The 26,775-nt window shown below is 42.9% G+C and overlaps 1 protein-coding gene across 2 annotated transcripts in view; it reads right to left on the bottom strand.

Moving 5' to 3' along the window:
• The window catches only part of HOMER3 (homer scaffold protein 3), a 256,887-nt gene that overhangs the window by 84,351 nt on the left and 145,761 nt on the right, over positions 1-26,775 (bottom strand). For both annotated transcript variants that reach the window (XM_073592618.1, XM_073592609.1), the window contains exon 6: positions 19,127-19,283. In XM_073592618.1, coding sequence (XP_073448719.1) covers positions 19,127-19,283 — 157 coding nt within the window. The remainder of the gene's footprint in view (positions 1-19,126; positions 19,284-26,775) is intronic.

Here is a 26,775-nt window from a genome sequence, read left to right as displayed (position 1 = left end):
TTTGGAAGGTTTACTCTAAAATTACATCTATTCTGAACTGTTTTTTCTTAGCCTGATAAAAGTGACCCTCTGTCTTAAAAGCTGGTTGTGAATAGCCATTAAAAAGGTATAACCCTTAGTTACTGTTATCTATATCCTTGATCTATTCTGCAGCAAAAGCTCACCATACACAAATGAAATTTCTTTTACAAACGGCTTCATTGTCTTTGGAACATACACAACAGAGCCAATGGGATGACAGTTATAAAACATACAGTATGTATGCATATATGGGAATTGCATACATTGCCTTGACGGGGTTTTGTACAACAAAGAAAATAGGTAAAGCAGAACTTCACAATGTTACAAAAAGCAATATAATGCCGCGTACACACGATCGGAATTTCCGTCCGAAAAAACTTGGATGGTTTTTCCGACGGAATTCCGCTGAAGCTTGCCTTGCATACACACGATCACACCAAATTCCGACCATCAAGAACAAGGTGACGTACAACACGTACGACGGGACTAGAAAACGGGACTAGAAAAATAGCCAGTGCGCCACCCTTTGGGCTACTTCTGCTAATCTCATGTTTATCTCTTGTTAGTAGAAGTTTGGTGAGAGACGATTCACGCTTTTCAGCTTTCGTGCTTTTCAGTCCGTTACTGCTCTTCAGTTTGTGCTTGTGGGTTTGTATCTGGTTTTCAGTGCTATAGTCAGTTCGTACCTGTTTTTCAGTGCGTTCTTGTCTGCTCGTTTCTGATTTTCAGCTCGCTCTTCACAGGCCTTTCTGTTCTTCAGTGCGTTCTGTTAGTTCGTTCTGACCAGCCGACTGTTTTGAAGCCATGTTGCGGGTATTTGCTCGTCATAGAGTTCGTGCTGTGCGGGGGCTTGGTGTTGGGGTTCTTGCTTTGACCCAAGCCCAGTCCATGAACAGGGTGGGGAGGAGTTCATGGACCAAGAATTGGTTGCTCCAGCGTGACCAATTCTCTCATATGCCTTTGCTGCGTGAGATCCAGTAGAATAACTCTGATGATTTCAGGAATTTTCTCCGGATGAGGGACCCCCTTTTTCACCGCTTGTTGGTTTTGCTGTCCCCTTATATTATGAAGCAGGACACCTGCATGCAGCAAGCCATCACTCCGGAGCAGAGGCTAGTGGCCACATTGCGGTACTTGGCGACGGGGAGAAGTCTACAGGACCTCAAGTTCTCTACAGGCATCTCCCCCCAGGCTCTGGGGTTCATTATCCCAGAGACCTGTTCTGCCATCATACAGGTCCTGCAGAAGGACTATATTAGGGTACGTTTTCTCCTTTAACATCACATTCTATGTATTTAATGTATGCTAATGTATTGTATTTCTTTCATCATTCCGTAATTACCATGATTGTCCCCTTTGTCCTCATGCATGCTGGAAGCTTTTAATGCTCCTTTTTTGTCCTTCATGCACATTTACCTTCGCTAACCTTCCCAGCATGCTATCCTGGGCCCATATACACCTAATCTAGTCACTTAACAATGTATTTTGTCAGCTCCATTGTGGTGCTTTACCCTAAACACCCCCTAAAATGTGTCCAAATGTTATTGTTGCCCTTAAATTCAGGCAGAGTGCCAGAGGCTTTTTTTGGTGTCCAAAACTAATTTATAACCCTCCCCCCCTAAAATGTTTCCAATGGGCCATCAGAGGGGGTGAGGAATCTGATAAGTGGACCTTATATTTCTGTCTTTAAATACTCCTTAAAATATATGTTATACTGATGTTGGCCAAGAACGTTTGTGTCTAATCTGCTTGCAATGTTATGTGCAAAAGTACTAATAATTATTTTTTCTTTTTTGACTCCACAGTTTCCTTCAACGTCACAGGAATGGCAGACTGTGGCTTCCCAATTTGCTCATTGTTGGGACTTTCCCAACTGTGGAGGGGCAATCGTTGGGAAGCACGTCCACATCGTCCCACCACCCCACTTGGGGTCATACTATTTTAACTATAAGAGGTTTCATAGTATTGTGTTCATGGCGGTGGTGTCGGCGACATACGAGTTCCTCTATGTGGACGTGGTGAAGAATGGCTGGATGTCGGATGGTGGAGTCTTTGCCCAGACCGAGTTCTACCGACGTTTCCAGAGTGGTGGCTTGGGATTGCCACCTGCGGAAGAGAACGTGAAAGGACTCCCATTTGTTTTTATCGCTGATGAAGCATTTGGTCTGGGTGATCACCTGATGAGGCAATTCCCCCAGAGGACCCTCACCCCTGAGAAGAGGGTTTTTAATTACCGGCTGGCCAGAGCCAGAAGAGTCGTGGAGCCTGCCTTTGGGATAATGGCCAGCTGGTTCCGCCTATTTCTTACGACTATTAATATGGCGGAGTACAAACTTAACCACATAGTTCTAGCATGCTGCATACTTCACAACTTTTTGTAGAGAAATGCTCCGAATTATGTTGCCTCAGTTGGGCCTGAGGCCGGACTTCAAGAAAATCCACTGACGGCCCTGGAAACTGGCCGTCCTGGCTTGCCCCCCCCAAAGCGCCCGTGAAGTGCGTCAAAAATATGTAGATTATTTTACGGGTAGGGGGGCCATTGCTATGCCAGCAAATTTGTAATTATTTTAGATATTAAAAAAAAATTTTGATCTGATCAAATCTTGATTTTGATTTACTGCTTGTGTTTCTTTGAGCTGTCTCCTAGGTTCTCCTAGTGCACTTTTAGTGCCAAGTGTTTTTTCTATTAATAAATAACACCCATTGTCACTGTAAACACCAACTTAATACAAAAAATGGTATTGAGCACTGAAAGGAGAAGCCACACATTGTTGAGTATAAAACCTTTTACTCGGTGCAATTCACATGTGCTTTGTAAATTTTTTTTTTTTTTTTTAAAACATTTTTTTTTTTTTTTTTTTTTTACCTTGAAAATATTTTTTTAGTACATAAACAGGCATGTTTCAAAACAAAACATACACAACTCAGGAACTTACAAAGTTCAACATTGAAAAACTGAAGGCAATATCAGACATTATAGTGTCAAAAATGTGTTGATATTGCCTTCATCAGATGGGGTGATGTCCCCCTGTAAAAGCCAAATTTTGAAGATGCACACAAATTGGGAGTCAAACTGGGGATTCCCTCCTGATCCCATGTCTAATGTCAACATGTGCTATCTTCCAACATGGGGGATCAATGGACGTATTTTGGGGGTGCAACCACTTCCTCTCACCTACTTGAGTTACGAGGAAGGGGTTGCACCCACAAAACATGTACATTGATATCCTCTGATGGCAGATAGCACATGTTGACACACTGTGTGCATCTTCAAAATTTGGCTTTTAAAATGCGTAAAAAAATTGAAAAAAATTGGACCCCAAAAATTGAAAATGGTGTCATTTTGGTGTTCTTTAGATTCTTCCTAGTACATCAATCATGTTCTTCAGTTTTTGTTCTATGTCATTTGTTTTTTGCTTGATGAGGCCTAAATCCTGACTACAAAATGACTGCATTGTGTCATGGATTAGCCTTTGCTCACCGTCAGTCGTGAAATGAGTAGATTGTTCTTCCACAACATGCACATCACCTAAAACAAAAAATACACACCATGTGTTATAAATATGCAGGCATACATCTATTACCTGAATCTGTGGTGTCAGACACTCACCTGTTGTGGTGACAATCTCAACCACCTCTCCTTCCTCCACATCCTCAGGTTGTGGTGTCCTCTGTTCCCCTTCTTCAGGAGGAAAAGCACAGGGAACAGCAAGTAATAATAATATTCGGACACACGACAAGTACTTACTTTTTAGAAGCACTTTCTTGATAATTCTGTACTGATCATGCTCCCTCAATCTCAGGTCTGACCAGCGTTTCCTCAATTGCTCCTTGGATTGTCGTACCCCAAAATTCCTGTGCAGACTCTTCACAACTTTAATCATGATCTTGGCCTTTCTCACATTTGGGTTTAGGTACGGTCCATACTTCCCGTCATAGTCGGCCCTCTTCAAGATGTCCACCATCTCCACCATCTTTACAAACGTCATATTTGAGGCCTTAAATCTCCTGTGGGATCGGGACATTTCAGGCTCCGGGCTTTCCTCCTCCTTGTTACTGCTATTATCACGCACCTGCTGTGTCTCCGCCATATTCCTCACCTACTGCAATGAAAGGGGTATATTCAGGGGCGGGGAATATTCGAGAAATACCATCAGGGGCGGGTGACACGGGCAGAGTTTCACGCATATAAAGCTAACACGCGTGTGTCGTACGTACGATCTGTGAGTGGAGGAAACGCCAAATGTTATAACGAAGGTAACATTTTAACTTGGGACATCAGTGGCCTATACTGAATCGAGATTGAGGCCTATATTGGGATAAGATTAGGAGAGTTTAGCCTGATATTAGTGTTTTTGTCTTGTATTTTGTCTTGCGGCAAATATGAAACAATTCAAAGACCCTGAATTCATGGGCCAGTTCATAGACAGATACAGGGATATGAGAAATGTGAGGTTAAAAACCCTTTATATCGAGAGAAACCAGCTAGGAAGGCATCGCTGGAGAAACTGCTGCAATTTGTGAAGATGCAGGTCCCCGATGCAGACATCTAGTTTACGGATAAGAAAATTGGTAGTTTGTGAAGCACGTATAGGAAGGAGCTTAGTAAGGTCCAGACTTCCATGAGATCAGGAGCACCAGCAAAGGATGTGTATGTACCCAGTCTGTGGTACTACAACAGGAAGCATTTTCTGGAAGACCAGATTGAAGCCAGGGGATCACTTTCTACACTTCCATCCAGCCTTCCCTCCACCCTTCCCTCAACCCCAGCTGAGCCTTCCGAGGACCAACCTGGCCCTTCCATCCTGGAAGAAGTTGAGGAGCCAAGCTGGAGCCAGGTATAGTATTTTTGAACACATTTATTGTCCAAAAATTATTGTTGTTAACTAGATGTTATTATTGCTAACAAAGGAATGATTGAACATATCAATAGACAGTAGGGGCCAAAAATTATAGGGACAAGAATGAAAAATGCTGGGCTCAGAATGATAGTCTTTTTTATTTTTTAACATTCAATTTGCAACAGTCATGAGCTGAAAATTGTGTGTCATTGATGAACCAAAAACTACAACTGTGTCCCTTTTTCATACACAGGAAAACCTCAGCCAGGACAAGGCTCTGGAATGTGGCAGCCAGGAGGAGGCGGGGGTAAATGTCAGCCAGGAGGAGGCGGGGGTAAGTGTCAGCCAGGAGGTGGCCAGGCCCAGTAGCCTCACCCAATCCCAGGTGCCTCCCCTCCACCTTACAACAAAAAGGGCCAGGAAGGGGAGTAACGTGGAGGAGGGAGCACTGGACTTCATTAAGGAGGCTAATGCGGCCCTAAAAACACCCCCCGACGCTGAAGAGGCCTATGGCTGCTATTTAGCTGCAAAATTGCAGCAAATGGAGGAGGGCCAGTGCTTCATGTGTGAGAATCTTATTTTTCAGTCCCTTCAGAAGGGGTTGAGGGGCCAAATTAGTGAGAACATGCACTTATATGCGCTCGCCCATCCTCCTCCTCCTCTTGCCACAAGTCCACCTCCAGAGCCATAGCCTCCAAGGAAGGCTGCAGGGAAGGCTGCAGGGAAGCGTGGAGGGAAGGCTGCAGGGAAGACAAGAAAGTGATGGCCTGGGTTCAGTCTGGTCTGACAGAAGACGCAGGCTGTGGTAGTACCACAGCCTGGGGACATATATGTCATCTGCTGCTGTTCATGATCTCTGGGACTCCTGGACCAGATTGTGCTCCCTATTATATGGACTTCTCAGGTTACCAATTTTTAGTTACAAAGAGTTGATGTGTGCCCTGGGGTACAAAGGCTTCGCAAATTCAAGCAGTTTCTCCAGCGTTGCCTTCCTCTTTATTTTTTTATGAGCCAGATTAAATGTAGATTTTTTAATATGAAAATACTTGCTTTTTTGCTTCAAAAAGAACAGTTTGTGAGTAGGCAGGTACATTTCAAAGATACAATGTCAAATTAACGGGGCAACAACCAACCTCCTTGAGCTTTAAAAATACAAGATAATAATGTTGTTGTGGAAACTTGACACACACAAAAAAAAAAAACATATGGAGATCACTAGAAAATAATTTAAAAATAATCAAAAAAACAGGAGACCTTGATAAAAAAAAAATATAAAAAATAATTCTAAACATTATTATGGAGATCTGGCTTTAAAAACAAAAAAGATTATTCAGGAGATCACGAGAAATAATAAAGAAATACGTTTGTGAGAACTCTGTGTGAAGATCAGCAGCAAAACAAATTAATTCTTCTAGCTTCCGTCTCGTACTTGATTCTGAGCATGTGTGATTTTTTGTGCGTCCGAATTGCATACAGATGATCGCATTTTCGGATAGGAACTTTCCCCGACCGAAAAATAGAGAACATGATTTCAATCTTTTGCTGGCTGGAATTCCGCCAGCAAAAGACCGATAGAGCATGCACATGGCCGCATTTTCTGACAAAAAGCTCTCATCGGAGTTTTGCTGGCGGCATTTCCGATCGTGTGTACGCGGCATTACACTCCATCTGGATGGAGTGATGATTTTAAGGTTTGCTGAAATATCAAGCCAAAGAAATTGCAATTCCACAATGAGAACACAGAAAAAAACAAAAAACAAAAGTAGAGCTGTAAGTTCAATTACCTTAAACCAGGCCATAATAATCTAAAGGCCTAATAGGTTTACACGCTAATTAAAAAGAGATACAGAGTTAAAGGAAAGCAGGTAAGCTGTAAACAAGAGGAAGATCCCTGGAAGGGTACAGAAAGAGAAGAAAGGAGAGAAAAATATAGAGGTCTCAGGGAACAGTGGATTAGAGTCCTCTGAGTGACATAAGGAGGTTATCAAAGCGCGATGGCTGAGCATAGGATATCCAAGGCTGCCAGACTCTGAGGAATTTTTTGTGCGTGTCAAGTAAAATGGCCGTTAGCTTTCCGTTAAATATAATGTCGACACAATGTATGCATAGGCTAAACTGTTGCTCTTATGTTGACCTTTGTACATTACAGTGCACAGGATATGTTCATCTGCTGCTTGATAAGCTTAATATTTATTTGAAAAAAAAATATATAATGTCGGTCATTCAGAGCTTGACATCCTCGAAACTGAGACTTGGGGTTTTCCAGGCTCTCGCTATGGTAAGTCTGGTTGCTGTAAAGCGATGCAACGCTAATTGCCGCTCTGGTTGGAGCAACTCCTCAATAGGTTTACAAAGAAGAGCTTCATATGGATTATTTCTTTTGATGTCTGCATGAAAGTGTGCGTAGGAGCGCATAATACTGAACCCATAGTCTGCATACCTTAGGACATGACCACCATATGTGTTCCATTTTCCCCAGATGGGAACAACCCTGAAAGCAGGTTGATGGATAAGATGGAATAAAACGAGCCAGACAAGCTGGAGTATAACACCATCTGTACAGAATTGTATATGCGTTTTTTTGAATGAGTACATTCTTAGGGCTCTTGGATATAGCCAAGGTCATAATCTGCCAATCTGCTGGATCCAACTCAATCTCCAACTCACTCTCCCATTGGTGAGGGAAGGAACGCACTGATGTTTTTTTTAGAATATACAATAGAGGAGTATATCAAGGAGATAAGGCCTGGGGAATGTGAGCGGGCTCTACAGATACTCTCAAATGGCGTTAGCGCATAAGGGGGACTGGGAGTTAAGGAATTGTGAAACAAAATGATGAATTTGCATATAGCGATAATGTTCCCGCAACTGAATCTAGTGGGATAAGCTGATGTAGTGATGGAGTATAATGTATAATGTATATAATGTAGTGATCGAGTATAATATGTGTAGTATAGTGGTATCGTGGGTATGATAATTAATTAGTAAGTTCTCTTCCGCAGCAACCCAATTCTTCCAGAGAGATGCACTTTATTGACTTCCAACACAGAACACAGTCCAAAGTCCACAGATGACAAAAAATCCGACAGAGTATATAATTCAGCGACCCATTTCCTAGGTCTGTGTGTGCATACACAGACAAGCCTCTCTTAAAACTATAGACTGAATGCCGTGTTATATTCACTAGATATTGAATGGCTGAGCAATTTGATTGGCCGTTTCAATTTAGGACTTTGATTAGCTTTAGTCTTTCAAACAGACAACAACTCCCAGCCGTGAACAGCTGCAGTCATAAACCACCCCAATTTGCACTCCCGCATATCAACATCAACAAGTCCCCTTAGATATGTGTAATTAGATTAGATTAACAGATACTACCTGAACACCCTTTGAGATGTTCAAATAGACTTGCATAAGATTAACACATCAAAGGGTCTTCAGCTGTCCCCTTGCTATGTTAAAATTCAGTTGACTTGGACAATTCAACTGAATTTCTGGTCAACATGGCACTCCAATACAATATTATACATAAATTGGCCAACATATTACAACAGCTGAGTGTGTCGAACATCAGGATCCTAGTGGGAGTAAGAAGAGTAAGGATGTTAGTAAACCCATGTTCAGTCCACCAGGCAAGTTGTCCAGGGTTCTTGAGCCCCGGCAGGAACAGCAGACAGCACAGAATTGGTAGCATGGGACGACATCAGACCCGCCGAATATTTGACCCAAAGACGAAGGGTAGGAAGCAGGATCGGGCCCAGGGACGATGGACGTGAAGCAGGAGGGAGCCACGGCAAAGAAGATAAAGATGTGGGATAGGAGTCAACTAAACCCATAGTGGCCCAAAGCAGCAGATGGTGTGTCTCGTGGAGACAGGGGAGCCACCAAATAATATGCCTTAAGATTGATGACTGAGAGGCCACCATTGATCTTACAGTTAAATAAAATTTGAACTGTAAAACCCTGCGTTGGTGAATGCAGAGAATAGGAGGGGGAACCGGGACTGGCAGGACCCCAAAAAGCATATAACAGTTTGGGAAGGTAAGTAATATGTATCGCATTGATCCTGCCAATCCAAGACAACGGAAAGTGACTCCAAGAGGACAACAATTCAGTCAGTTTCTTAAATGCACTAATGAAATTTCATTCAAAATCTTTCATTTTAAGAACGTTCATCCAATTTTCCAATTTAAAGGAAGCAGATGGAATTTTTTTTTTTTTGGTTTTCGTTTGGGAAATTGCATTCACCCCAAAATCAAATGTTAAAAGCAGACAAAATATTGAAGTACTCAGAACAACATTTTTCGTACAAATGTCTGCATATTTGGCCTGTCCTCGTCCTACTGAGGAAGCCTTTGGAGGTGTAATGCGTATAGGAATGGAGTCAAGTCAGCACATTTGATGCCACCACTGGGCGGTGTGGAGACCCTGCGGTTTACTTTTAAAACTATGCGCAGAAAATGGCACTAAGTGTGCATTTGTTTGTGAGTGTCCCATTTTAGATTTTATTAAATAGTTTTAAAACATATGGAGAGCATACTATTGGTTTTATTCCTTATGTATGAGCACATGTCATCTGGAGAGACGGCGGTCAAATAGAAGCTCCAGTCCATGTGTCGATGCCCGTGATTGCTACTGGGAGCCAGGAGCCAGTTGCAGTATAGCCCTAGAGGGGAAAATGTGCATTTGACCGTGACTATTGATTAAGGTCCAGCCCAGGAGGTGAGCGCATATGGTTCCCTGGGTGTTATGCATGTGACACATGGGTAAAGAGAAGTCTGGGATATCTGTAATTCACTGGTGGTTGTCCACACATATATATTTAAGGACTGTTTTGTTTCATTACTTGGGACTCATTTATTTAGGAAACGCCCTCCTCATTGGCTCACTTTCTGTGATTGACAGCAGTGGGAGCCAATGGGCGCCCGCTGTTTTAGCCAATGAGGAAAGAGAATCCCAGGATGGCCTAGGCTATCATGAACATCTCTGGATCGGAGGGATCTCAGGTAAGGATTGGGTGGGGGCCGCTGCACACAGAAAGCTTTTTACCTTCAGCCTTCAGAACCACTTTAAGGTAATCTGGAAATTTGGTTAGCCACTTGTTTCCAGAAAGAGTATAAATACTGTAAAGTTATGTCAAAAGATTCTAAATTGAATAGATTTAAGCCACCCAACCAGAAGTATAGCTTGAAGATCCTCAATTCTGCTTATCCAAACAATTTGGGGAATAAACAAAGCTTCCTGTGCCAGAAAACTGGTGCAGGACAAGTCTTTTTGCATCAACCACGTCAATTTCTATTTAAGAGGGAGCACACTAGGTCTCAAAAGAGCAATTCTCTGTACTATTTCTGACCAATCAGACAAGCTCTGATCCATCCTGGAAGCCCTGCAGAACAGGGATTTCAAATCCCAGGATCGCTACACCAGGTGCAAGGGCACTGGCAGATCATCACCCATGAAGGTAAATACAGTGGGGTTCAGGGGTGGGGAAGGTGTAGAGTTAGTTCACATTTTTATTTTTTCTTAAAAGGTGAACTGACACTTTAAAAATGGTAAGTTACCTGTCATATTTTGTAGAATAAACAGTTTAGAACCAAGAAATATGTAGGTATCTAGGTAATGCAAGGTGGAAGTTTTTACAACATGCATTTTTAATGCATTGCATTGGGTTTAATGTGCATGTTTTCCACAGCAGGAGACAATTTTAATGCATTGTATTGTGGTAATGTGCATGTTTTCTACACCAGAAGACAAAATACTTGAGTTTGTTTTCTGTAAAATGCATTGTAATATGTTGCAGCAATGCATTATGTTTAAATGCAGTATGTTCTATCTTCACCCAGTGCATACCAATGCAACATGTTGTTGTGAACTGGGTCTATGGTAAAAAAAACGGATTTCAGCTTGTCATTGTGTTGGGCCTGCATTGGGCAATGCAGCCCAATGCATGTGGTGTGAATAGGCTCTAAAGGCATGCAGAATATTAACGCCAAAACAACAACTACCCTAGTAAGTACCATCAAGTTACACTGCAGTGTACTGTGGAATTTTTTCACATACCTGTGAATGCTGATAAAACTAAGTCTTGCTGGCAGTAAGCTGATAAAAGTCTATAGAAATTAGGCTTACTAGAGATTTGGTGTTAGTAGCTTATATGAAATCTTAATGCACTTCTCCTAGGTAAGGCTTCCATTAAAGAAAAAATATTCTGACTTCTTGTGTTAAATACTAACAGCGTAGGAGAAAATTCATCCTGGACTCACGCTGGCAAATAAACTTGAAAGTGTGACATTGAGGACAAGCTATGAAAGAAAGCTACCAAGGGGGTCTGCCTGTCCTTGTTACAGTACTGTTTCCTCTGCCTCGTCGGTTCAGATTATTCTGCTTCCTTTCTTTGTAATGTCAATCTAGCTAAAGTATGTCCACTTTCCAGAGCACAGGCTGTATTTTACACCCACACTTATACCACGCATATAGCCACCACTTTTACATAGTCCAGTTTTTTTAACATGTTAAATATATATTTTAAAAGGCAACTGAAAAATATTCACTGAATATATTTACTAAGCATATAAAAGTATATCGCAATGTTAAAGTGTATCTAAAGCTGAAACTTTTTTTTTGTTAAAGAGCAGTGTTGAAACGCCTGTCACATTCTAAGTGTGTCTCCACTGTGAGATTCAACCTCTCTATTTGTCTTGGTGACCAGTGTCATAGGAAGAGAAAGTGATGGGAAATACAACATTTTGTATTGTCACAAGAACAGGAGCTGACAACTGTCTAAGGCAGGGGGCCAAGTTCACCATCCTGCAGACTGTTGGGGGGCCGGATCAATGCAGCCTGATCAGTGCCCATCAGCACAGCCTCACCAGTGCCCATCAATGCAGCCTCACCAGTGCAACCTGATCAGTGCCCATCAATGCAGCCTCACCAGTGCACATCAATGCAGACTCACAAATGCCCATCAATGCAGCCTGATCAGTGCAGTGCTCATCAATGCAGCCTTACCAGTGCCCATCAATGCAGCCTCACCAGTGCCCATCAATGCAACCGAGGAGGATGGAGGAGCAAATGAGGTCGTCCAGCCATTGAGTAGGCACAGAGGGATGGGTATAGTACAGAGACGCATAGAGAGCAGCCAAGATGGGGAAAACATCAGTTAGATCCGTGGGGTAGGCCAGCTGGCCAGCCCCAAACAACCTCAGGGACAGGATGAAGCTGAGTGTGCCCGGGGGATTGATGCAGTTCAGAGTGCCCAGGAGATGGCCAAGATGGCAGCGGGCTGCAAGTATGCAGCTGGTGGCAGCAGGATTAACACCGCGGATGAGCGGGCTGGTTAGGAAATAGTGACTGGGATGATAGCAGGGGATGTATGGAGACAGGCTGTGCAAGGAGGGAGGCTCACCGGACGTTCGAGGATGGTGCAGGATGAAAGGATGTTCGGAGCTTGTTTCCAAAGCATCCGCTGCGGCTCACATCTGGACACACCCCCTGCGGGCCGGGTAAATTACCTTGGCGGGTCATATGCGGCCCACGGGCCGTAGTTTGAGGACCCCTGGTCTAATGGAAGATACATTCTCACTTTGGACCAGTGTTCATTTTGTTGACAAAAATATTTTCATCGTAATTTTTGTCAGCTGCATGTTTTCAGTAACAAAAACAAAACGAAAATAAAATTAGAATTAAGTCAATTGATGAAAACTATGACGAAAATCAATTCCAATTTCCATTTAGTTGATTAAAATGTAATGGGTTTAAATTAAAGTGATTGTAAGGCTTCGTTTTTTTAAAAATAACAAACATGTCATACTTACCTCCACTGTGCAGTTCATTTTGCAGAGTGGCCCCTGATCCTCGATTTCTGGGGTCCCCCGGCGGTGCTAGTAGCTCCTCCCCGCATCGTATAACCCCATAAGACAGGGATATGCAGTTAGAGGACCTCCAGCTGTTGCAAAACTACTGCAAAAAGTCCCATCATGCCTCTGTCTTTGGGTGTCATGCTTGTGGCTGTCACAGTCTTGCTATGGCTCATGGGACTTGTAGTTCTGCAACAGCTGAAGGTCCGCTAATTGCATATCCCTGCCCTAGGAGAAGCGTTTTCCTGGGGGTTACCCTGCGGGCATGCCCCCGAGTCCAGCATTTGCGTCCATAGACACAGAATGCCAGACTAGGCCCCGCCCCCCAGCGTCATTGGATTTGATTGATAGCAGCGGGAGCCAATGGCTGCGCTGCTATCAATCTATCCAATCAAGAGCCGAGACAACGGGCAGAGGGGAAGAGCGCGTCTTCAGTGTGGGAAATACGTGGCTTAGGTGAGTAGAATGGAGGGCAGTCAGTGAAGTTTTTTCACCTCAATGCATAAAAGTAAGGTGAAAACGTGAGGGTTTACAACCCCTTTAAATCGTAGTGCATTATTTAAGCATTTCTCTAGAATTTCCAAACTCATTATAGAGTAAAAAACAACATGTTATTTATGGTATTAAGGTTTGAACATGCACTACAGACACAGATTTAGCTGTTGTGATATATAACGTCTTTATAAGTAAAACCAAGGTTCATAAACAAACAAAAATATTGCTTTTTGACAAACAGAAGTACAACTTTAACCGCTTGCCGACCAGCCGCCGTTGTTATATGAAGGCATGTTGGCTCTCCTGCGCAAATCGCCGTAGGTGTACGGCGGCTCGCACAAGCGCATGCGCCCGCTGCACACTGCGGGAGCATGCCTGCATGTCGGGCAGACTCGATGTCCACCGGCGACCCACGCGATTGCCGTATACAGAGGCAGAATGGGAATCTGCCTTTGTAAACAAGGCGGATCCCCATTCTGACAGGAGACATGACAGAGATCTACTGTTCCCAGTGATCGGGAAGAGGGATCTCCATCATGTCCCAGGTAGCCCATCCCCCTTACAGTTAGAACATGCTGAGAGAACACATTTAACCCCTTGATTGCCCCCTAGTGTTAACCCCTTCCCTGCCAGTGACATTTATACAGTAATTTATAGCACTGATCGCTGTATAAATGTCAATGGTCCCAAAAAAGTGTCAAAAGTGTCCGATCTGTCCGCCACAATGTCGCAGTCCCGCTAAAAATAGCAGATCGCTGCCATTACTAGTAAAAAAAATAATAATGCCATAAATCTATCCCCTATTTTGTAGACACTATAACTTTTGCCCAAACCAATCAATATACGCCTATGGCGTTTTCTTTTTACCAAAATTATGTAGAGGAATATATTGGCCTAAACTGATGAATAAAGTTGTTTTTTTTTTTATTTATTTTTTTGGATGTGTATTATAACAAAAAGTCGCTCTTTGTTTATAGCACAAAAAAAAACAAAAAAACGCAGAGGTAATCAAATACCATCAAAAGAAAGCTCTATTTGTGGGGGAAAAGGACGTCAATTTTGTATGGGTATATCATCAATTGTCAGTTAAATTGAGCAATTGTCAGTTAAAGCGATGCAGTGCCATATTGCAAAAAATGGCCTGGTCATTAAGGGGGCAAAGTAGTTAAAATATAAAAAAAAATAAAAACTGTAAACACTATTGGCTGTAATGCCAGACTGCAAGTGGGGATGGGGAAGTAAATGAGAGTGAGGGAGTGCACAGGGCAGGGTGCATTATGCTTTGGGGATAGGGAGGTGACCTACAAGTGGGGATGGGGAAGTAGATGGGAGTGAGGGAGTGCACAGGGCAGGGTGCATTATACTTTGGGGATGGGGAGGTGACCTACAATTGGGGATGGGGAAGTAAATGGGAGTGAGGGAGTGCACAGGGCAGGGTGCATTATAATTTGGGGATGGGGAGGTGACCTACAATTGGGGATGGGGAAGTAAATGGGAGTGAGGGAGTGCACAGGGCAGGGTGCATTATACTTTGGGGATGGAGAGGTGACCTACAATTGGGGATGGGGAAGTAAATTGAAGTGAGGGAGTGCACAGGGCATGGTGCATTATACTTTGGGGATGGGGAGGTGACCTACAATTGGGGATGGGGAAGTAAATGGGAGTGAGGGAGTGCACAGGGCAGGGTGCATTATACTTTGGGGATGGAGAGGTGACCCACAATTGGGGATGGGGAAGTAAATGGGAGTGAGGGAGTGCACAGGGCAGGGTGCATTATACTTTGGGGATGGGGAGGTGACCTACAAGTGGGGATGGGGAAGTAAATGGGAGTGAGGGAGTGCACAGGGCAGGGTGCATTATACTTTGGGGATGGAGAGGTGACCTACAATTGGGGATGGGGAAGTAAATGGGAGTGAGGGAGTGCACAGGGCAGGGTGCATTATACTTCGGGGATGGGGAGGTGACCTACAAGTGGGGATGGGGAAGTAAATGGGAGTGAGGGAGTGCACAGGGCAGGGTGCATTATACTTTGGGGATGGAGAGGTGACCTACAATTGGGGATGGGGAAGTAAATGGGAGTGAGGGAGTGCACAGGGCAGGGTGCATTATACTTCGGGGATGGGGAGGTGACCTACAAGTGGGGATGGGGAAGTAGATGGGAGTGAGGGAGTGCACAGGGCAGAGGGTGCATTATACTTCAGGGATGGGGAGGTGACCTACAAGTGGGGATGGGGAAGTAAATGGGAATGAGGGAGTGCACATGGCAGAGAACTGGATGGTCTAGGGAGGCTGTTATTTTACACAGTGCTAAACACTCACCACGTCACATCCAGACAGACTTGAATCTGACCGAGGAGTTCCTCTTCTGTGGTTTGCAGGGCAATATATATATATATGCAGGCTGGCACTGCATTGTTGTATTAAGACTACAAGGACACCCATACATTTTTCCATCACTGATTCATCTAATTTACTCAACTACATTGTATGCTGCATATGGTCAACTCCCCAAGGCATTTTTTTTAATTTGTTCATTAAATCTCATTCGAACAGTGTGCTGATTTCATGTACTTTTAATTCCAAACTTTTTGTATTTGCGTTGCAGCAATACAATAATATCATTCCATATAAAAAAGATTAACCTTAGAAATAACTAAGCTAAGCTCTTTGAGAACTTGTATTTGTAAGCCATCTAGTGCAGTAACTTTATCACATTTTGTCTAGTTGCTGTTTTTTCTTCATGCCTATCCATTGTATCATGCCCGTTACTAAACATTAGAAGGAATAACTTAAACTAACTTCATTGAGGACTTGTGGGTATAAATAATTTGTGGCAAGAGCTTTAGTCACATTTTGTCATTTTTCCATCATATTAATACAAAACCTTTGCAATACAACATAGTGTTCTCAAAACTCCTATCACATTGTACTGAAACATAATGGGGTTGATTTACTAAAACTGGAGAGTGCAAAATCTGGTGGAGCTCTGCATAGAAACCAATCACCTTCCAAGTTGTATTGCCAAAGCTTAATTGAACAAGGTGAAGTTAGAAGCTGATTGGCTACCATGCACAGCTGCACCAGATTTTGCACTCTATTTTAGTAAATCTACCCCAGTATTTATTTGAATCTAATCACTGTTTGCCTAATGAAATGTCCCAGATTTGCGGGGCACAGAAATTCCCTAAATATACATAGAGTACTGCTATCAGTATGATTAGCAGAAGTACCCTGTTACAAAGTTTATGACTGTTAAATAACTCTGTGAAGGTCTATATATTTCCAGGACATTTCTCTTAATATAAATACATGTAATGTAATTTTAACTCTAGTCAAACAGAAATCCCACTACTCCAGGCATTTACAATGCTACCCTGTCCAACATGCTAGAAGGGAAGCCTGCCACAAGTAGTATACCCTAGACATAGTGCCCCATTGCAATTCATTTCGGTTCAAATACAAATTCGGACAAATTTTTGGTTATTCAGAGATTCAAATGTATCTGTATATGTAAATAGTAACGAATAGTAACAAATTTCGTTGAAATCCGTTAAAATTAGTTTAGTTTCGTTTATTAGTTTTCTAACGAATTCCAACTTTTCAGAACAATTATGCCCCGTACACACTGTCGGACTTTGTTCGGACATTCCGACAACAAAATCCTAGGAGTTTTTCCGACGGATGTTGGCTCAAACTTGTCTTGCATACACACGGTCACACAAAGTTGTCGGAAAATCCAATCATTCTGAACGCGGTGACGTAAAACACGTACGTCGGGACTATAAACGGGGCAGTGGCCAATAGCTTTCATGTCTTTATTTATTCTGAGCATGCGTGGCACTTTGTCCGTCGGATTTGTGTACACACGATCGGAATTTCCGACAACGGATTTTATTGTCGGAAAATTTTATATCCTGCTCTCAAACTTTGTGTGTCGGAAAATCCGATGGAAAATGTGTGATGGAGCCTACACACGGTCGGAATTTCCGACAACAAGGTCCTATCACACATTTTCCTTCGGAAAATCCGACCGTGTGTACGGGGCATTAGAATTCGTATCGCTGGAAAAACGATCGACCAATTCGAATTCTAAGTGAAGAAATAGCTGGTTGTTAAGCAGCAGGCTGGGAATCCGGCCGCCCACGTCCTAAACAACCATGGGTCATCATCTGTCAGCTGGCTGCCCCACTGACAGATGAATGTTAAAGAAAAGAATGCAGACAATTGCCCAGCAATGGAAAAATGTTTTAAAAAATGGCATAGAGTCCCCCCCCTCGTCCTTCCCCAGTCCATACCAGGCCCTTCAGGTCTGGTATTGATTTTAATGGGAACCACACCAAAATGTAAAAAACAGCATGGGGCCCCCCTCAAAATCCATACCTGAGCCTTATCCAAGCATGCAGCCTGGCTGGTCAGGAAAAGGGGGGGAACGAGCAAACGAGCGCTCCCCCCCGAACCATACCAGACCACATGCCCTCAACATGGGGGAGACAGGTGCTTTGGGGCGGGGGGGCTCTGCCCCCCCCGCCCCAAAGCAACCTGTCCCCATGTTGATGGGGACAAGGGTCTCTTCCCAGCAACCGTGGTCTGTGGTTGTCGGGGTCTGCGGGTGGGGGGCTTATCGGGATCTGGAAGCCCCCTTTAACAAGGGGGCCCCCAGATCCCAACCCCCCCCCACTATGTGAATGGGTATCAGGTACATCTTACCCATACTCATTCACCAAAAAAAGTGTCAAAAAGTAAGAAAAACAGGAGACAGTTTTTGACAAATCCTTTATTAATAAAAAAGTCACGTGAAGTCATGTGACGTCAGAAGGGGGCGGTGCCACCGAGTGATGTACCTGGGTGGCCCTGCTCTTGCCTGTAAAAGAGCTGTTAAACCCAAAGAGACTTTTTTTTCTATTTTTGAGTCCAGGGGCAGCGTGATTGACGATGAATTACACAATTTTTTTTCTTTTAATAAAGGATTTGTCAAAAACTGTCTCCTGTTTTTCTTACTTTTTGACCCTTTTTTTTGGTGAATGGGTACGGGTACGATGTACCATGTACCATGTACCCGATACCCATTCACATGGGGAGGTTGGGATCTGGGGGCTCCCTTGTTAAAGTGGGCTTTCAGATTCCGATTTGCCCCCCCACCCGCAAACCCTAATAACCACAGCCCAGGTTGTCTGGAAGAGGCTCTTGTCCCCATCAACATGGGGACAAGGTGCTTTGGGGTGGGGAGCGCAGAGCCCCTGCCCCAAAGCACCCCCCCCCCCCATGTTAAGGGTATGTGTCCTGGCTTAACAACCATCTATTTCTTCACACAGAATTCAAATCATGCAACTGTTTTTTGACCAATCTGAATTCTAATCGTTCTGAAAAGTTTGAATTCATTCGAAAATTTATAAATTTAACGAATTTTAAGAAAAAACAAAATGTAACAAAAACTAAACGAATTCCGAAACCAACCTAAACGAATTCCATAACGAAACAAAATTAGTAACATAACGAATGTATTTAACATGAAAAATGTTTCCCATTCTGCATGTGTCTAGTATATCCAGGCCTTTCAAGTGAAAAGGTATCATAAAAAAGAAGAAAATCCATATTCCCACTGAAGTAGCATTGAGACCTGGCCTCACCAGGCTCCTCCTATAATAAAATGACTAATGCTATGAATGAGAACTATTATTTCTTGTATGTCAGTTGAACTGTAATACATAAATATAAACAGGTTACCAAACTAATATGCGTTACATAAATGTAATGAACAATTTGAAGAACAAGATTTAGGGATCAATAAACTGGGACCCCTAGTGACTGCCGAATGCTTTTTAAATATCATAGTTAAAAATACAATAAAAAATGATGCTTCCTGAGCTTCCTGGATACACTATATTTAAAGTGAATGCTATCTGATGCTCTTACCCTTAGCCGTAGCCTTTCAGCCTCTTCTTGGTATCCAGTAAGCTGCTTTTTCCATTTCTCCACATTAGCATTTGCCTCACGCAAAGCGGCTACCAACTTGTTGTTGTTGTCCTGGAGACTGAAGAACTCAGCTTCCCATTGCACTTCACACACCGAGCTGCGTAATAGACAAGGGATACATGAAATCATATTTCTTTATTTAAACTTACCATGCCCATAATTAGCCTTTCACATTTCTAAAATAGTATACTAATGTTCCTTGTTGGGTGAGGGTGCCCGTTAGTATTCTCCCAATGTAATAAGATGAGTGCAGTGGGAGGGCTCTTTTCCTCCTGGGTTGAATCTGGCCTGGTTTATCAGGCCTGTCCCCAGTTTAAGGCAGAGCTCTCCCTAAGAACTAATGCCTTTCTGGTAGGGATGGTACTGCAGGGGCCAGGCTGAGAAAAGCCTGTGGTGCTTGTTCTCCTGGAGTGGCAGTAATTCTCACTGCAGAGGAGCTTACTTTGAGTTTATTATGGTACCATCACCACATAACTCATTGCACACCCTTTTCATACCTGCCTTTTGGGCTGGGCCTTTTGGCTGAAACCTCAGAAATGTTTATACTAGCCAGAAGGACCACCACTGTATCACATATTGGCAGAGAAGCACATTTTCTTTATCCATTTTCCCCTTTTTTTTTTGTTTTTTGTCTTTTTTTGCACTTTTACACAGCATGATGGCACTTTACTCACTCCCAACTAGTAGGCTGTAGGTCTGGGCTTGCCCTAAAAGTCTTGGGGGGGCTAAGGCACATAGCCTAACGGCTAGGTTCTCCCCCTCTAATGGGCTCTCCCCTTGGGGGGCCCTGCCTAGTACTTGGGTAGATCTTGCTTCAACGGGTCCCCCGTAGAAAAGGGTCTGCCTGGTTTCGGCTGGGTGGACCACAAGTACCCCAGTCTCCGTCAGGAGTCTGACGCTCCGGGGGACCACGGCCATGGTCTTTTCTCTACGGAGGACCATGTGTACACTTTGTGTACTTTGTGTGCTTCACTTTTGTGTGCTCACTTTTTCTTATTTTTACCTGGTGTTAGTTTTGAGTATGCACACTGCAATATGGAGCTTAAAAAAATACCAATGGGAAGAACTCAAGTCGGAATTTATATAGTAAGCATTTTTTTGTCTACTGTGTCTCACTTATACAGTCCAATACCAGCAAACAATACAACATACTGTATTACATCTCTTTGAGTATAGGGAGGTTAACAGCAGAACTAAAAGAACTAAGAAGCATCAAAAGTGAACAGAGACTTCCCAACATGTTGGCCTTTGCAAGTTTATATCAATGAAAATGGGAGAGGCAGGAGGTTAGTAGTGCAAGAAGATGCTTTTAGCCCTCTTATCCTAAGGTTGAATATTAGCATTCATGGTTTTCTAAACTGCAAAATAAATTATCCTCATGAGAATGGTTGGCTGGAATATGAAATATACCCAAAAATAGTAATGCTAGGTAACTCTCATGTTCATAGACTGCTTTTCTAAATGTGTTACCACTTCACCATTGTGTGCCAATTTCTGGCTACTATGTACTACAGTATGTGCATAGCATATACATAAACACCATATACACATATATGAAAAACTCACATCCTAGGCTAATAGTACCACAGATATAAATCATACCATTTTTTAAATACATGTTCAATGGTTTTTTAAATGTTGTCACACCTATGCAATGCTAGCTTTACATATTGACATTTTGCTCTCTATCCTACTCCTATTAATCAGATCATAAGTCTGTAAACTTACTTTGTGAAGATCCCCATACATGTACTTCCTTCAGTTCTGTGATATGTATTCACTATACCCTGTGAATAGGCACTGCTGTGTCACACATTTCACAGAGCATGCCTTCTAAACTACAGAATTGCTGGGGAGGAGTTTTAGGGGATGGCGTCAGTAAAGGAATCACAACTTGCAGGCAGCAAGGTACCATGGCATATGTAGTGCCTTAGGAAATTGTCATTGGAATGCCAAATATAACTATTGTTTGTATTGTTATTACAATGCTGATGTTATACAATGAAAGTGTATGTTGTGACCAAAGATGTCCTTTAAACATGGAGTCCAATTCAACTGCAGAAAATCAACTGAAATATCTGATTAGAAGGAAGAACATTTATCATTTAACCTACATGAGGCCAGATTTAGTGGTTCACATCAACAATTCAGTGTCATTTTATTGAGTAATTTTAGCTGGGTTCCTACATGCTGCCTTTAGACCCTCTCAAACTCCCCTGTGCTTTCCTGATCAATCTACCAGTGGCGTAGTATTGGTTGTCAGAGCCCGGGGCAAGCCAAGAAATTTGCGCCCCCTAACCCGCAGACTTTATGCACTTCCTGAGTCCCTTCCACTAGTATAGTAGTACTGACCAACCCGATTCCTACACTGGCCACTACACTAACCTACCTGATTCCTACACTGACCTACCTGACCACTATACTAACCTACCTGACCACTATACTAACATACCTGATTCCTACACTGACCTACCAGATTTCTAAACTGACCTATCTGACCACTACACTAACTTACCTGATTTCTACACTGTCCACTACACTGACCCACCTGATTCCTATACTGACCACTGCACACATTATTATTGCTTACTACTACTAACTGATTGGTTGCTAGAGGTTACTTCAAATTATTATTGCTCACTGATTGCTTGCTAGAGATTACAGCAGATCAGAGGTTACTGTACATTATTAATGAACCTTAATTGGTTGCTAGAGGTTACATCACATTATTACAGTTCACTGGTTACTTAAGGTTACAGCACATCATCTCACTGCCTGCACACCACAGACTGTGGAGGTGACGGGACCCACCATTCGACAAAAAATTCTAGAACTAGTTATTAGCAATGAGGGTTGAGGGATGTGCTGCGTATGGAGTGCAAGGTTGAGGGGTGCGCTTTGTACAGAATGCGGGTTATAGAGGTGCGCTGTGCTTGGAGTGCAGGGTTGAGAGGTGTGCTGTGTACAGAGTGCAGGGTTGAGGGGGTGCACTGTGTACAGAGTGCAGGGTTGAGGGGGTGCGCTGTGACATTACTGCACATAATTACCGCTTACTGATTGGTTGCTAGAGGTTACTGCACATCATTACTACTAACTGACTGGTTGCTAGAGGTTACTGCAAAATATTATTGCTCACTGATTGGTTGCTAGAGATTACAGCAAATCATTATTGTTCACTGATTGGTTTCTGAAGGTTACCGCACATCATTACCACTCACTGGTTGCTAGATGTTAAAGCACATCATTACAGCTCACTGATTGGTTGCTTAAGGTTACAGCACATCATCTCATTGACTGCACATCACAGACTGCAGAGCTGACGGGACCCACAAATTCTAGAACTAGTTATTAGCAATGAGGTTTGAGGGGTGCACTGTGTATGGAGTGCAAGGTTGAGGGGTGCACTTTATATGGAGTGCAGGGTTCAGAGATGCACTGTGTACGGAGTGCAGGTCGAAAGGGTGTGCTGTGTACGGCCTGCAGGGTTGAGTGGTGTGCTGTGTACGGCATGCAGGATTGAGGGGGTGCGTTGTGTATGGCGTGCAAGGTTGAGGGGGTGTGCTGTGTACGGTGTGCAGGGTTGAGCTGTGTATGTCATGCAGGGTTAAGGGGGGTTAGCTGTGTACGGCGTGCAGGGCTCAGGGGGTGAGCTGTGTACAGCATGCAGGGTTGAGGGGGGTGCACTGTGTATGGCGTGCAGGGTTCAGGGGGTGTGCTGTATACGGCATGCAGGGTTCAGGAGGAGCGCTGTGTACAATGATGTATGGGCAGTAAGTTGGGACCAAAAAAAACAATGGTTTATTATGCCAGTGGCAAAGTCATACACTGAATAAAAATGACAGAGTCATAAAGCACAATAAGAATAATAATTAAAAAGCCAACAATACCACTGTATGCCCATAGGCATAGAGGGGTTGACAATATCTGGAGGGCTCGCTGGTGGAGCATGGAAGGGCGCCAAGAATCATGCTGGGATGGATGGAGACCCTGTGGAGGTGATGCACCTGATGGCTGCTTGCTGGGAGCTGAACCATGGCCGTGTGCAGGCGGTGATGGTGCTCCGAGTAGTGGAAGAGAGCGTGGGGCCAATCCAGGCCGGGCTGAGGGCCCGAGATGTCCGCTGGATGGAGCCTGGCTGGTAAAAAGGGGAGCCAACAGGGATGCAGGCCAGAAGCCAGATGACCTGAGCCGAGCCAGAGCTGTCAGGTGCGCCTGAATGATGTCAGCACCGAGTCGGAGGTGCAGGGAGGAAAGGGAAGTCCCTGAGCCTGCGTTGCCGTAATGGCACATTTTGTGTGTCAAAGTCATGGGAACATTTAGCCTGCACAGCGCAGGAAAAGAGCTGCTGGTAACCTGCTTCTCTCTAAGTATTTGTATGACTTCTCTTTTCACATATCGAATACGACCCCAAAATCGTGACGGCACAGTTGGTGAGAAATTATCTATTCCCTCAAATGATGGTTACTTGGCCAAGAGGTTACCCAACGGCTACATCTTGATGCTTGTGAGAGTGTAGTGCCCCTGATGTACTTTTTTATCATGTGAGTGGTTGTCTTTTTATATTTTTAATAAAATGTTGCCATTTTTTCTCCTTTTTTTGAGTTGAGATGGATATACCAGCTGTTTCAGCATAAGGATCTGATTATAGTGATGGCTTTAATCGGCTTTGGCTGTGTTTTACCAATGGAGGATACAGATGGAAGTTGGGGAGAGCCGTGGAACTCCGTTGAAGTAGGAGTATACATTCAGAAGCTATCCAATGGTTATATCTTACAACTATTAGAAGTGTGGTGCCACTAATGCACTTTATAAACGTGAGTGGTTTATTTTAGATCCTTCTGCCTTAACAGTAACATTACTACTCTATGAAAGTTTTTTTTTTCTTTTTTTGAGGTATTTATTGTGAGCTCAGACAGCTTTATTGGTCAGGACATCTTATTAGCCTGGATGGTGTATGGGAGTCTGTGCGAATTTATAGGGAATTGCAAGCTATTCATGCACTTTCTAAATGTGCGTGCCTTTCTTTCTAAAGTTTTGCCCTAATATCAACATTACTACCCTGTGGGAGTTTTCTCCTTTCTTTTCTCAGTGCGCAATTCCAAGTTCTGAGGCAGAACTTATATACTAGTTGCAACATTTAAAGACATCACCAGCAACGTATATGATTGGCTTGATTGGATGGGATGATGTATGGGAGCCTTCATAAGCTTGTTTGACAATATTTGCTTATTTTGACCTACCTATGATCTGGAAGGCCATATTTGGTATGTGTTTTTCCATGAGGGAATGGCACGGAGATTATTTGGTATTTCAAGAAACAAATCTGTGCATTTCTTCACATTTGGATACTTATTATTTATAAAAGAACTTTTTTGTTTACATTCAGCATTTTGGATGCTCAGTTTGTTGTTGAACCTGGAACCAGGAGATCCATGTCTGGCATCCTCCACCTGTGAAAGAGGTCTTGAAACTCATTAAGGAGTAAAGACAATTCTCCAGAGTCCACATGTTGAACACTGAGAAAGTCTGCCTGCCAATTTTCCCATAACTGGGATGTGCAGGGGTGGGATATGAAGTTCCGCCTAACCCAGATCTGCTTTTTTTTGAGCCATGAGACTTTCAGTTCCTCCTTGATTATTTAAGTAAATCACCACAGCATTGCCAAACTTAATCATGGTTGGATGACCTTACAGACAAGAGATCCAGTTTTGAAGGGATAACTAAATCAGTCTGAGTCTCAGAGGAGAATAGTTTCCTCTGACAACCATCCATTCCTCTGACAAGTCCCCTGTATTGAGAGGGAATCCAGGACTCCTCCCAGCCCATCCGCCAGAAGAAACTCCCTGGCATCAGCACTGGACTCATGACCCACTATGCCAGGGCAAGCCTGGAATGATGGCCTGATATATGAGATGGTCCAGAGACTGAAAAAAAATACCAGCCAAATATCCAGAAGAGCTTATATTATTATCATGCAAGTCCAACAGTTAGGAACAGATCAAGCAGCTTTGGGGTATACATTAGCATATCATCACATATACGGATAAGCAAAACATTAGTTTAATGGTATTGTAGCTTGCGGGTCCAACCAGGAGGACCCAGATGCAAAGGGTTGGTTGGCTCTTGGACTGTAGAGTCCGAACAAGGGAGCAAAGTCCAAAGTTTGTCCAAAGGAAGTAAAACCTTGGAGCAGGCTATTTTCAGTTTCAGACCCAGATATTTAGGCTCCAACTTAATCTCTGGAACATCTGGATATTCTGTTGGACACTGATATAACTGTTTGTTCAGGAGAAGGTTGTCCAGATATCCCACTATGGGGATGCCCTAAAAGTGAAACAAAGCAATAACAGGGGCTAGTACTTTGGTGAAGTCCCATGGCACAGTGGACAGGCCAAAGGGATAGACAATAAACCGGTAATGTTGCGTGCCTACAGGAAAGCAGGGTCCTGTACAGCTTCCATGCCAATGCCGAAAATAATCTGGAAAGCTGCAAAAAGAGTCCCTTCTGACTCTGCAGCTATATGAAAAGAATCTTAATAAAAATTACAGAAAAAAAAACCAAACACTCAACTTCTATACTGAAAGGAGAGAAAACATCAATTCTCCTAGCAAAAATACTAGCAAAAAACTGAGGCAGGTTGGGAGTGGGAGGGATTATACTGGTCTGTCCCTAAATCTTTGTTTTTTAGTGTCCAATCTCCAAAGGCAGCAGTATAACCCAATGTACCTGAATACTTATTTCTATTATTTTTGCAGTGTCTCAATTAAAAAAATACATTATTTGTCTACTTCAGAAAAAAACAAAATAATAATAAAATGCTAAACTATTTTTCATATTGGCTGGAAAACCACCAGTAGGAGTCATAGATCAGAACAATAAATGCAGGAGCAGATTTAAAAAAATGTGCATCACTACATCTGATTTGGTTGCTTTGACAGCATTCTTTTTCCAGACAATATCCATGTAGGAGCCTGTTTCATTATGTTAGAAGATAACTTGGATATGAAGCCAAGAAGCATCAAATTAAGTGTGCTTTCCAGTAAATCATTTACTTAGGAGATAAAAAAAATTGCAATGGTATATCAGGATGGTCATCAGATTTATGCCAGCAATAAGTGTGGATAGTTCTCTCATGCTGAAAGAGAAAAGCATAAAATCTTCTAATCCTCTTTGTAAATCTGGGTGATTTACCAAGGTTTCATCACACTAATCTTCCCTAAAGTAATCAAGCGATTCAGCACTCCAAGTCAGGAGGAGACTAAATGATACAAATGATGAATGTTTGAGCTTTCTCTTTTTTTCCTGTTTGACCTCTATCAGTCTCCAGATTGCTTAACAAAAACTAAAAACAAAATCTAAAGAAGAAGGCAAGCTACCAATCCTTAAGAGGTTAACCTTTTTATGATGAAGTACAGAAAGGAGGCACCTAAATAACTTTGCGTGTTTGTAAGTATTGGTTATTTTAATTGGCTTGCAGCAGATGGAGGGGAAAGGCTTGGACTCAAATCTAGGTTACAGTGACATACAATACATTTCAGCCATATTGAATCCTCTGTTATTGTAAAACTCCACTCCATTTAATCATTTG

This window comes from Aquarana catesbeiana, linkage group LG01, assembly GCF_042186555.1.
Source record: "Aquarana catesbeiana isolate 2022-GZ linkage group LG01, ASM4218655v1, whole genome shotgun sequence".
Taxonomy (NCBI): Eukaryota; Metazoa; Chordata; class Amphibia; order Anura; family Ranidae; genus Aquarana; species Aquarana catesbeiana.
The sequence above is the reverse complement of the archived record's forward strand: the minus strand, read 5'-3'. Positions and strand labels throughout refer to the sequence as shown.